The sequence below is a fragment of the Hemitrygon akajei genome, chromosome 6 (genome assembly GCF_048418815.1).
Source record: "Hemitrygon akajei chromosome 6, sHemAka1.3, whole genome shotgun sequence".
Lineage (NCBI taxonomy): Eukaryota > Metazoa > Chordata > Chondrichthyes > Myliobatiformes > Dasyatidae > Hemitrygon > Hemitrygon akajei.
Genome location: NC_133129.1, coordinates 87,878,934 through 87,891,755, shown reverse-complemented (window position 1 = coordinate 87,891,755; position 12,822 = coordinate 87,878,934). Strand labels below are relative to the sequence as shown.

Here is a 12,822-nt window from a genome sequence, read left to right as displayed (position 1 = left end):
CACCAGGATGATGCCTGGATTAGAGAGCATAAATTTAAGGAGAGTCTGAACAAACAACGGGTTGCTTCCACTGGAGCGTCAGAAGCTGAGGAGAGACATGATCAAAGTCTGTCACATTTTGAGAGGTGGGGATAGAGTACACAGTGAGAATTTCTTTCCTGGGGTCAAAGTGCTGAGTACTAGAGGCCAAAGGTTTAAAGTGATGGGGGGGGGGGGGGGTGGAGTTTAAAAGGGATGTGTTGGGCAAGTTGTTTTTTAATGCAGAGAGTGATGGGTGCCTGAAATGTGCTGTCAGGGGTAAGGGCTCAGTGGGAGGGAAGAGCCTGTAAGAGGATATCACTGTACATCGGTAGAGTGAGTGAGCCATCGAGGCCTGCTTCAAGGCGCCAGTAACCCACCTTTGCCCATCCAGTCAGTAGAAATGGTTCTGCCAGGCTTAGTACCCAAGTCATATGTGAAGGCCAGGAGCTGGACTTGGTTGTCAGAGGCTGTTTGAGACGTACAGCATTGGGAGCAGTTAATAGAGCTCAGCCTCCTCTACCACCCCCCAGCTATAACAACTTGATGGAACCTGTATCACAGTAGATGTGACAATAATAAACCAATTACTCTGCTTGGGTTCAATTAACTCTATCCACCCTGAACATTTAATCTGGAGCCTGGATGCGGATGAAATAATAACAGAACAAGGTAATGGCAGGGAAGATTTTATTTATACAAAAATATGGTGAATATTAATATATCTTTTGAAAGACAAGCAAGATGTCAGCAGCAGTTGGACAGGAATCAGCAAGGAACGGTGCACAGTGTGATCGTAAGACCACGAGTTCCAAGCCGCATCCCTGATTGTTGAACCTGTCTCGGCAGTGACAACTTTGCTCCTGCTGTGAGAGCCACACGAGGTTTAGCTTGGTGGTAGCACCCTTGGCTTTGAGTTTGAAGATTGTTGGTCCTACTCAAAGTTCACAAGGCATTGATCTATGCAAGTGCATGGTAGCACTGAGGGATCGTCTCCCTGCTGAGAGGCAGTGTCCTCTAGATATCACCTTGAACTTGTATATACACACTGGAGAATGTGAAAAGGGCTCAGGTTTCCCTTTCACTATTATCACTGAAGATAGCAGATTATTGTATTATTGTTCTTCCTGCTAGATTTCCTATATTTGGCCTCACTTTGAGTATTGTGAGCAGCTTTGGGCTCCTTATCTAAGAAAGGATGTGCTAACATTGGAGAGGGTTCAAAGGAGGTTCACAAAAATGATTCTAGAATTCAAAATCTTATCATATGAGGAGCGTTTGGTGGCCCTGGGCCTGTACTCACTGGAATTCAGAAGAATGAGAGGTGACCTCATTGAATGGAAAAAGCCTTCAATAGAGAGGATGATTCTAGTGGGGGGAGTCAAAGACCAGAGGACACAGTGGAAGATTAGAGGGGCGTCCTTTTAGAACGGAGGAATTTCTTCAGCCAGAGAATGGTGAATCTATGGAATTGGTTGCCACAGGCAGCTGCGGAGCCAAGTCTTTGGTATATTTAAGGTCGAGGTTGATAGATTCTTGATTGGTCAGGGCATGAAGGAATACAGGGGAGGAACCAGGAGATGGGGCTGAGAGGAAAAGTGGATCAGCCATGATGAAATTCTGCTCCTATACTTTATTGCCTCATGGTCTTCTTACAACTGGGGCAATCTTGGCCATGCCATAGTCTCATAGCACCCATTGGGCAGGAGGTGCAGAAGCCTGAACTCCCACACCAGTTCAAGGACAGCTACTACCCTTCAACCATTTGGTTCTTGAACCCATCTGGCACTACCCTAATCACCACCTTGGTGGTGTAGCAACACAACAGACTCTTTGCACTACAATGGACTTTATTTTGTTCTAGCTGTTCTTTCTTGTATAATTTTTGTGTTTCTTCTGAAAGTTGTGTCTGATGTGATGAGCCTGCGGTGCTGCTGCAGGTAGGGTTTCCATTGCACATTGTGCACACACAGACTTGGGCAGATGGCAATACACTTCATGAGCTGTGATGGGTTCTTGGGCAGTACAATGCTCAGTCAGATACATAGGGAATCGGTTTAAGGTGCTGCTACGATCGTAGCTACAAGGACTCCGGTTGTAGCGACGACTATGCCTCAAACCATGGTGCCGGCTGAGAGAGCTGACGGAGTCAGCGTGCTCCACCAGAAGCGATGTGGTGCGGCGTCGGTTCTGTCCCCCTAGTGTTCATTCGGAAGAAGACAAGCCATATTGTGTTTGATCACTGGGGATCCCCACCACCCAAACCATGCTGCAATCAGGAAGAAGGTACAGAGCCTCAGGACTCACACCACCAGGTTCAGGAACAGTTATCACCCCTCAACCATCAGGCTCTTGAACCAAAGGGGATAACTTCACTAGTCCCATCACTGAAATATTCCCACAACCTATGGACTAACTTTCAAGAACTCTTCGTCTTATGTTCTCTGTATTTATTGCTTATTATTATTTCTTTCTCATTGTATCTGCACAGTTTTTTTGTTTTCTGCAGTCTGGTTGAATGCTCTAGTTGATTCTGTTATAGTTTTATTCTATAGATTTATTAAGCATGCCCGCAAAAAAATTCTCTCAGGGTTGTATATGGTGACATATATGTACTTTGAAGATATCTGCAACAGGGCCTTGGATTATATTTTTTGTGTACTCTATTTTACTGCTTGTGTGCTTTGTGCTGTGTGTGACTGTCGGTACTGTGTTTTGCACCTTGACCCCGCAGTTACACTGATTTGTTTGTCTGTGTTGATGGGTACTCATGTACGATTGACTGACAATTAAACTTGAACTCTGTCTGTGTGGAGTCTGCCTGTTGTCCCTGTGATGGCATGGACTTCCCCTTTCCTCCAAAGCACCTAAGATAAGTGGACATAGTAGTGGTGGAACGGGTGGGCATGCATGAAAGAGAATGGTGCAAGGCAGGGGTTCCCTACCCCTTTGAAGTCATGGACCCCTACTATTAATAGAGGGGTCCGTGGAGAAAAATAAAGGGGGATATCCAGTTGCCTCAGACAGCCACCATAGACTCAATGGGTCACATGAACCGGCATCTCCAGAAGTAATGAGCACTCTTTCTCGTGGACAGTGGAGAACGTAGGAGGGTACAGCACAGAAACAGGTCATTCAGCTCACTATGTTTCTGCCAACCAATCCGGTCTGCCTGCAGGTGATCCATCTCTCTCCATCCCTGCCTGTTCATGGGCCTGTCCAAATGCCTCTACCACGTTGCTGTTTTATCATCCCAGGCACCCATCACTCTGAACTTCTCTAGTAAATCTCCTTTATATCTCCCTCCTCTCATTTTGGGCCTCTGGACAAGGTATCTCATGTTTCCATCCCGGGCAAAAGACTCTGTCCACCCCATCTCTACCTCTTGGGTGGTGGATGCATCTCCACCAAAGGAGGTGTAAGGAGCTCCTTCCCCTGCTGGCCTGTAGATCACTCTTGGGCAAGGTGTAACACCTGCTTAGCTAACCCCCTACCTCTCTGAATCAGGGTCATGTGAAGCCACGGGAGCAGGTGGTGGATGGTCGTATGAGCGGCTGGTGCACCTCACAGGTCCTGGTTATGTGACCACTGACTCCAGGCAGACAATCTCTGAAGAATAAGAATCACTTCTGTAGAAAAAAATAGCCAAGACCAATCATGATCAAGACCATGACCACCCATGTCATAGAACACGGCACATATTGGTGATGGTCAGACTTTGAGATGCAGAATGAAACTATCAAAAGATTGTATTTAAGAAGATCGACAAGCTGAGTGCACAGCTGGCAAAACATAATCAGTAACTCAAAGCAAGCAACAAAGTGCACAAAGCTCGTTCCAGTGTTTCTCAGGGATGCTAGCAATAGTGTGAAAAATTCTAGAAGATAGTGCTCCTTTAACATTTGATTTGTACAATTTCATAATAAAAAAATTGAAAACAAACATTAGAAAAAGTGACACGTGGGAACCTGTAAACAGCAGAGAGATGTATAACCACTCAGCAGCTTCTGAGGCAGATTGTCTTCAGGGGTCTTCCGGGTGTTCTGCATGGTGCTGGGCAACCAGAAAACATTTGGACACACGTGACATCTGCTGATGGTACGTCCAATTTCTCTTTCCACCAAGCATGTTGGAGTGATCAGCAGTAAGTCAAAGGGGAAGACTGAAAATCTCATTTTTGATGAAGAAGACATTCTGATTGGTTGTTACCAACTCCAGAGTCCACATGACCTTCTCTTACAGTCACTCAAATGGACCATTGCGTGTGTTGATGAGGGAAAGGTACAAAAGTTAGAGGGATTAAGATCTGAAGCTGGTCCAAGTATTTTTTCAACCAGTTGGCAGAATTCCGATTAGGTCCAAACTTCAGTTGGAACCATACCTTCTTTCGTGTTCAGTGGAGGCAGCAGGTGTTCGTCACACAGGAAGTAGAGTGGATATTGGACCAAGAAGCCACGGACGTCCTTGATCTTCTCCCGAGCTTCCTCGGGATTCTCAGTCACAAGGGCAGGTGCCGACACAAATGCACGCAATTCCTCCAGGTTTGTAGTAGAATTCGATGGGAGACATTTAAAAACCTGTGGGGGTGGGGGTGGGTGTGGAATGGGAGAAAGAGAGGGAAATACAACATCTAATTAAAGCTGGTCAAATAAGTTTGTACATAAAAACATGTGTCAGTAACAGAGCTAAATAGGAAAAGGTTGGTCTTTAAACCTTTCGTCGGATAGTCAACCTTGGGGGTAGTCTGCCAAAAATTCTCTTGCGTGCAATGGCAATTTTGAGCAGAGATTAGCATTGATCAACTAACAATAATTAGGGATTTTTAAGGGAAAGGTGATGAATTCAGTTGCTTGCTTATGAGTATTGTTTTACTATTAATAAAAGTATAACAGAGACAGATAAAATTAAATGGTGTTTTAGAAAACCTGTTCAAAAACTATTAATATTAATCTTTTAGAAAGATAATTTTAAAAATTACATCATTTCTTCGTCTAATATGATTCAACCGCTAAACATATTGTGGCGAGCATTCAGTCCATGATGACGGACCAGAGAAGCTCATTTAACTCAACAAGTCTTTTTATTAAATTGTAAAAAAAGTACAAAACCAGACCGGGCTTGATGACCGGGGAAAGAACCCACTTAGTCGCATACATATGGGGGAGGTGATGATCACACACCCCGGTTACAGTCAGGGTGACCCACAAACACACAAGCAAATAAACCCAAGCTAAAAGGTAACAATAAATAACACTGGCCACTAGGAATGCTGGGGCAGGCTGTCGACTATGCCCCCCTCCCCAGACAGCCACACTGCCCCCACCTGAGAGGTCAGCCATCCCAAGCAACCCCAGAGTCCACATGAAGTCCAAAAGTCCTGGTGGTGATCAGTGCTGCCGTCTGGAGCGCTGTGGTGTGTCAGTGTCTGTAGCCGCCCACCCCCCCTCCAGTGGAGGCACTGTATAGTGAGGCAAGAGGCTGGGCACTCAGAGTATCATTTCTTTCCTTCAGCCTCGCTGGAAAGGTGGTGGCTAAGGGCCGATATGGTGCCAGTCGGTCCCAGAGCAGCACGACCGCCTTCCGCTGCTCAGGCAATCGCACTTGGTATACCACATGGGAGATGCAATCGAGCGCCTCTCCTGACCCCTTCCAATGGCTTTCAAGCTTAGGGGATAGTCTCTTCTTTGGATGGGGCAGGAGACTCATGCTGGGCTCCTACCAGATACTGCTGTACTGGCGCCCTGGTCCCTTTTGGGATGTGCAAACAACACAGCTGTGCACGAACAGCTCCACACCCTGCCTGTACCCAGGCCAATAGAAGTTTTCGCACAGCTCGCCAATGTCTATGTGACTCCCACCAGCCCGTGCACCGACTGCAGCACCGTGGCTTGGAGCCCCCAGGGGACCACCAGCTGCAGGAGACGTCTGTCGCCATCGGAAAACGGTCACCACCAGAACAGCAACCTGTCGCGTATCTCCGGCGTGAGAGTATAGGGCTTTGATCACTGATCCAGGGCGGAGATGTCTGCCCACTCCAGCTGCCGTCTCCCGTTCAGCTATCCCCTCAGGTGGGCCAACACGGGATCACTTAACTACTCGCTGCGCAGCTGTTGCTTAAAGTCTACCTCGACACTGGCTGCCACCTGAAATGCCACTACCGCCGTTCGCCCAGGGTTCTGCTGTGCTGCGTTGGGTGTACTGCACGGCGGCGGACCGCTGTGAGCCCAGTGGTGATTTTTGTTGCCCTCGGGTCTGTTTTCTGGAGCTGCCCCACTGGAGAGCCATGGCTTCAGCGGCAAGGTAGCATTGTCCCCGGCACATCCACACGAGCTTCCTCCCCCTACCCCAGCAGGACAGCAGGTCCAAGCTAATGATGTAGGACTTTTGGATGTTGGCTAGCCACACCTCGTGTTCCACTGTGCTTTTGCAATACACAGCCTCCTCTTTCCTCCCATTGCCACACAGTCGCCAGTCACTGGATCGCCGTCGTCGTCCACCCAGGCGGGGATAGCGGGTCTGCCTTGGGGAGGACACCAGGACAGATGATAGTGATGGTTGACTCTTTGTCCACCAACACACGGCATCTGATGCCCTCCACCATGCAGTCCATGTGTAAGTCTTGCTTTTCACCCAAATGGCCCACTGGAGAGTGATTCTGCTAGAGGCCTTGGGAGGTGCCGCCTGTCCAATGTGTCCTGATGGCTGCACTGGTGCGGAGCAGTCCCGGGCCACATGGTCAGCCTCACCACACCAGTAGCAGAGAGCATTCTGTGGCATATAACGGGCCAGCGCAGTGTTGGTCAGACCTGTTTCACGGGTTCCTCCACCGCTCTGGTGACACGAGCCCAGGCTTGCGGCATGGGGGTGATACTGGGACATCTTGGGAGGGGGGGGGGGGGCTAAAATTGCATCTGCTCTCTCCACCTCAGCCAGCACCTCGTCCAGCAATGATGGTGATGTCAGGGGAAAATGCAGCCCAGGGCGCTTCAACATCAGCTTTACAAAGGCAGGGATCACTCCCTCTGTGATTCCCTTGTCCATTCATCCCTCCCCACTAATCTCTCTCCTGGCACTGATCCCTGAAAGCAGCCAAGGTGCTACACCTGTGTCCCTCGCCTCCAATCAGTCCTTCCGGGTGAGACAACACCTCACCTGCGAATCCACTCGGGTGTCTGGTGCTCCCCATGCGGCCTTTGCTACATTAGCAAGACCCATGTGAATTGGGGGGGCCACTTCATCGATCTCCTCTGGACCTCTCCCACAAGCGGGACCTCCCGCTGGTCAAGCATTATAATTCAGATTCCCATTCCTGCTACAATGTCTCCATTTGTCAATGCCTCCTCTTGTGTCAAGACGAGGCCATCTCAGGGTGGAGGAGCAATACCTTTCAACCTGATGGCATGAATATCGATTTCTCCTTCCAGAGAACAAACCTCCTCCCCCCCCACCCCGCACACTCTATTCCCCACTCTGACCTTTTCTTTTTGTCAGCTGCCTATCACTTCCCCCTGGGTCCCCTCCCCCTTCCCTTTATCCTCTGGTCCACTCTCCTCTCCTATCAGATTCCTTCCTCTCCAGCCCTTGACCTTTCTCACCCACCTGGCTTCACCTATCACCTTCCAGCTATCCTCCTTCCCCCCCTTCCTTTACAGTCCTGAAGAAGGGTCTTGTCTTGAAACCGTGTGCTGTAGGTTCGCCACCCCTAATAGGCTGCACCCTCATTCAGTCACACTGCATGGAAACCGGCCTCTCAGCCCAGCTGGTCCAGGCTGACCAAGATGTCCCATCCACACTAGTCCCATTTTCCAGCATTTAGCCTTACCCCACTAATTCATTACCCACCTGTCTTTTAAATGGTGTTAATGTATCTGCTTGGGTGGTGGGGTGGAGATATTTCTCTACCAAAGGAGATGTAAAGTACTCCATCCCTCCACTAGCCTGCAGGTCACCCTTGGGCAAGGTGTAGCACCTGCTTAGCCCTTCGATCGCGGTCATGTGAAGCCATGGGAGAAGGTGGTGGATGGTCATGTGAGCAGCTGTGCATACCACAAATCTGGGTTATGTGACCATTGACACCAGGCAGAGTATGAGGAGTATCAATAATGGTTGGGGTCACCCATCTTGTAAAGACACTGCCCAGAAGCAGGCAATGGCAAACCAGCTTTGTGGAAACATTTGCCAAGAGCAATCATGGTCGCAGAAAGACTGTGATCGCCCATGTCACACGACACAGCACATAACAAAGGAACAAGCAATGTTCTATCATGTTCTTTTCATACTCTCATCAGATTCTACCCCTCATTACACACTAGGAATAATATACAACTAATAACCAACCGAAACGTCTTTGGAATCTGGGAGGAATCATGGGGAGGAGGGGCATCGACTGGCTGGATGGTCAGTCTTTCTCGCAGGGTAAGAGAGTCGGAATCTACAGGGCAGCTGAGAGGGAAAAGATTTGAAGGGGACCAGAGGGGTTGGTTTTCCATACAGAAGGTGCTGGTGGATGGAATGAGCTGCCAGAGGAAGTGGAAGAGGTGGGAACAGTAACGTATAGAAGGCACTTGGACAGGTACATGATCAGGAAAGGTTTAGAGCAAGAGTTCCCAACCTGTGGTTCACAGTCCCCTTGCTTAATGGTATTGGTCCATGGCATAAAAAAGGTTGGGAGCCCCTGGTAGAGGGATATGGGTCAAATGCAGGAACATGGCGCTTTGGTTGTCATGGGTGAGCTGGGCTGATGGGCCTTGTCTCCATGTTGTATAACTCAACAGAACAAGAGTACCAGAACAAAGCAAACTGTGGTGGGTTTGCTCCACACAAATAGCACCACACGTCAGGATCGAACCACAGATCTCTGGAGGTATGATGGTGATTCTACCCCCTCTACCACAGTGCTGCTAAAGCCACGTGAGACACTTCAGAACATTTGACTTCAGAGTAAGGGGCATCATGGGAGCTGTGACATCATAGCTACAGATCAAGAAAGTGGTCCAGCACACCTCATATAGAGACCACAGGTGTGTCCTAGGACAGGTATCTTGCAGTAGAACTCACCTGGTCATAAATGGTTGCATTCCTGGTTGCTGTGGCATTCCAGATCTCCTGGAAGCACTGATCACTCACTGGATCCTGAACACTTCCCATCTCGGCATCAGAGAGCCCAAGATGTATCCTGTGGAAGAGAGTTCAAGTTCTAAGTATACTTATTATCACATTATGTATGGAGTATACAACCCTGAGATTCATATTCCCCACAGATAGCCATGAACTCTTTCCATCTCGACATCAGAAACCCAAAGACAAATTCTGTGGAAGAGAGTTCAGGTCTTATTGTCAATGTATGATGCAGTATACACCCTGAGATTCATCTTCCTCACAGACAGCCACAAAACAAAGAAACACCATGGAACCCGTTCAAAGAAAAACATCAAACTCCCAATGCACAAAAAAGAACAAATCGCACTTTATGTGTCATTTCACATTCTTTCCCTCTGCCATCCGATTCCTAAATGGACATTGAACCCATGAACATTACCTCACTACTCTTCTTAATATTATTTCTGCTTTTGCACTATTTTTAATTTAACTATTTAATATACTTACTGTAATTGATTTACTTATTTTTTTTCTCACTATTATTATGTATTGCATTGTGCTGCTGCCACAAAGACAACAAATTTCATGACATATGCCGGTGATACTAAACCTGATTTTGATTTACAGTCCATGGATGTGCTGGGGTCAGCCTGCAAGTGCAGCCATGCTTCCAGTCAATATGGCACACTCACGACCTACTAACCTATGAACCCGGGTATCTTTGGAATGTTGGAGGAAACTGGAGACATCCAAAGGTACAGCATAGGAAAAGGCCCTTCAGCCCATCAAGATCTAGCACCGATTGTCATGCCAAAATAAACAAATCCCTTCTGTCTGCATGTGACCTATATCCTCCATTCTCTACACATTCCCATGCATGTCTACATTCTTCTTAAATGCCTCCATCATATCTGCTTCTGGCTCTATTCCTAGATACCTACAACTCCCTGTGTAAATAATGTCTCCCCTCACCTTAAAGCTACACCCTCTAGTATTTGACATTCCTACCCTTGGAAATTGGGTAGCTGAGTGGAGATATGATTCTTCCAAGGAGGTGTAAGGTACTCCTTCCCTCCGCTAGCCTGCAAGTCACCTTTGGGCAATGTAGCACCTGGGTTAGCCCCCCTCCACCTCCTCCCTTCCCGATCAAGGTGACATGAAGCAGGTGGTGGATGGTTGTATGAGCAGCTGGTGCATATCTCAAGACCTGGTTATGCGACCACTGACACCAGGCAGACAACCTCTGAGGAGTATTTATAATGGATGGGGTCACCCGTCTTGTAAAGACACTGCCCAGAAGAAGGCAATGGCAAACCACTTCTGTAGAAAAAATTGCCAGAACAATCATGGTCATGGGAAAGATAATGCTCACCCATGTCATACAACACGACACATAATGATGATGACCCTGGGAACGTGATTCTGAGGGTCTAACTTATCTATGCTTCTCATAACTTTACATACATCTATTAAGCTTCACCTCAGCCACTGATTCTCCAGTAAAAACAATTCAAATCTCTCCAGTCTCTCCTTATTGCAAAGATTTTTATTTATTTGGAGATACAACAGGTAACAGGCCCTTCTAGCCCATGTGACCAATTAACCTACTATCCTATATGCCTTTGGAATGTGGGAGGAAACTGGAGCATCTGGAGGAAATCCATGTGGTCACGGGGAGAATGGACAGTGGCAGGAATTGAACCCAGATTGCTGTCACTGTATTAGTGTTACACTAACTACAACACCACGGCGCCCCCAATACTCTCTAATGCAGGCATCATCTTAGTGAACCTCTAGTGCATCCTCACCAGAGCCTCCATATCCTTCCTGTACAGAAGTCCACACAATACTCCGGATGCAGTCTAACCAAAGTTTTATACAACTGTAACATGAGTTCCCCACACTGCCCAATCAATGAAGGCAAGCATGCCATAAGCCTTCTTTACCATCCTGTCTACCTGTGTTGTCACTTTCAGGGAGCAATGACGTGGACCCCAAGATCCCTCTGCATAAACTGAGCACCTTCACCTTATATTGACCTCCCAAAGCGCAATACCTTACAGGTGTGCGGTTTAAAACTGTAGATATATCCATCTGCAACACACACAAAATGCTGGAGGAACTCAGCAGGCCAGGCAGTGTCTATGGAAAAGAGTAAACAGTTGATATTTCAGGCCAAGACCATTCCTGAAGAATGACCTCTGCCTGAAACATCGACTGTTTACTCTTTTCTATAGATAAAACCTGCTCTGCTGAATTCCTCCAGCATTTTGTGTGTGTAACTTTGGATTTCCAGCATCTGCAGAATCTTGTGTTTGAGATATATCTATCTATTTATCTATTTATTTATTTATTGAGGTACAGTGAGAATAGGCCTTTCTGGCCCTTCGAGCTTTGCTGCCTCAGCAACCCCCCAATTTAACCCTAGTCTAATAACAGGGCAATTTACAATGACCAAATAACCTACCAACTTATATGTCCTTGGACCATGGGAGGAAACCCACGCGGTCATGGGGAGAATGAACAAACTCCTCGCAAGCAGTGGCGGGAAATGAGCCCAGGTTGCCTGCACTGTGAAGTGTTGTGCTGGCCACTGCATGACCGTGCTGTCCTATTGCATTAGGCTGTGATAATATGACAGTGAAGGGACAGTTAAGCTCTGTTATCTGGGTATTGTGTGTTGCTATTGTCTAATAGCAATATAATGCTGTATAATCAAGTTGTAACATTGGAACAAGTGTCACTGTCGCAGGAGAGTGACACTTCTCTCCCTTGATGGGGAGAGAGAGTGAGCCTGTCTGAGATACTGAAGTGCTGGGCTATGGATTGTACCTTTTGATGGATCAAGGTCTTTTTGGGGGTTTTTGACATTGCTTGCATGGTGGGGTGTTGGAGAGGGGTCGATGCTTCTGCTGGTACAAGGGGTGGCAGGGGGCAAGCTTCTGCTGCAGCTTGTGTGTGGGGGGGAGAGGCAGCTTTGGGGTTCTGATGTTACTGTCATTCATTCTTTGGGGTTTCTTGATTTGTGGATGTCTGTGAAGAGTAAGAATTTCAAGTTGTATATTGTATACATTCTCTAATATTAAATTGAACCATTTGAAAAGGGAGAGAGCGGCGGTGGGTTAAAGTGGTCAGTCCTGACACTACTAGAAAGAAGTAGCAAATTGTTTGAAGTTGGAGAATTCCAAATGGGTTCTAAACAACTTTGTGACTGTTGTACGCAACTCCCCAATGCTGTCAGTAGCACCGATGCCCCAATGGCATCAATGGCACCAATGCCCCAGTGCTGTCAGTAGCACCAATGCCACCATGATGTCAATACACCCAATCCCCAATGATGTCAATACACCCAATCCCCAATGATGTCAATACACCCAATCCCCAATGATGTCAATACACCCAATCCCCAATGATGTCAATACACCCAATGCCCCAATGATGTCAATAGCACCAATGTCCCAATGATGTCAATAGCACCAATGTCCCAATGACGTCAATAGCACCAATGCCCCAATGATGTCAATAGCACCAATGTCCCAATGACGTCAATAGCACCAATGTCCCAATGACGTCAATAGCACCAATGCCCCAATGATGTCAAGAGTGGTTATAATTGTCTTTATGATATAGGAGAAGTATTAGATCATTTAGTCATTCAATTCCACACTGCCATTCAATGATGGCTATATTATCTATCCCCATTCT

General features: G+C 47.3%; 1 protein-coding gene across 2 annotated transcripts in view; it reads right to left on the bottom strand.

Annotated features, from left to right (window-relative positions):
* Positions 1 to 691: 691 nt before the first annotated feature.
* LOC140729227 (phospholipase D1-like) overlaps positions 692 to 12,822 on the bottom strand; it is a 162,305-nt gene continuing 150,174 nt past the window's right edge. For both annotated transcript variants that reach the window (XM_073048753.1, XM_073048754.1), the window contains 2 exons: positions 9,076 to 9,193; positions 692 to 4,595 (listed from right to left, as the gene is read on the bottom strand). In XM_073048753.1, coding sequence (XP_072904854.1) covers positions 4,371 to 4,595; positions 9,076 to 9,193 — 343 coding nt within the window. In that variant the 3' untranslated portion in view covers positions 692 to 4,370. The remainder of the gene's footprint in view (positions 4,596 to 9,075; positions 9,194 to 12,822) is intronic.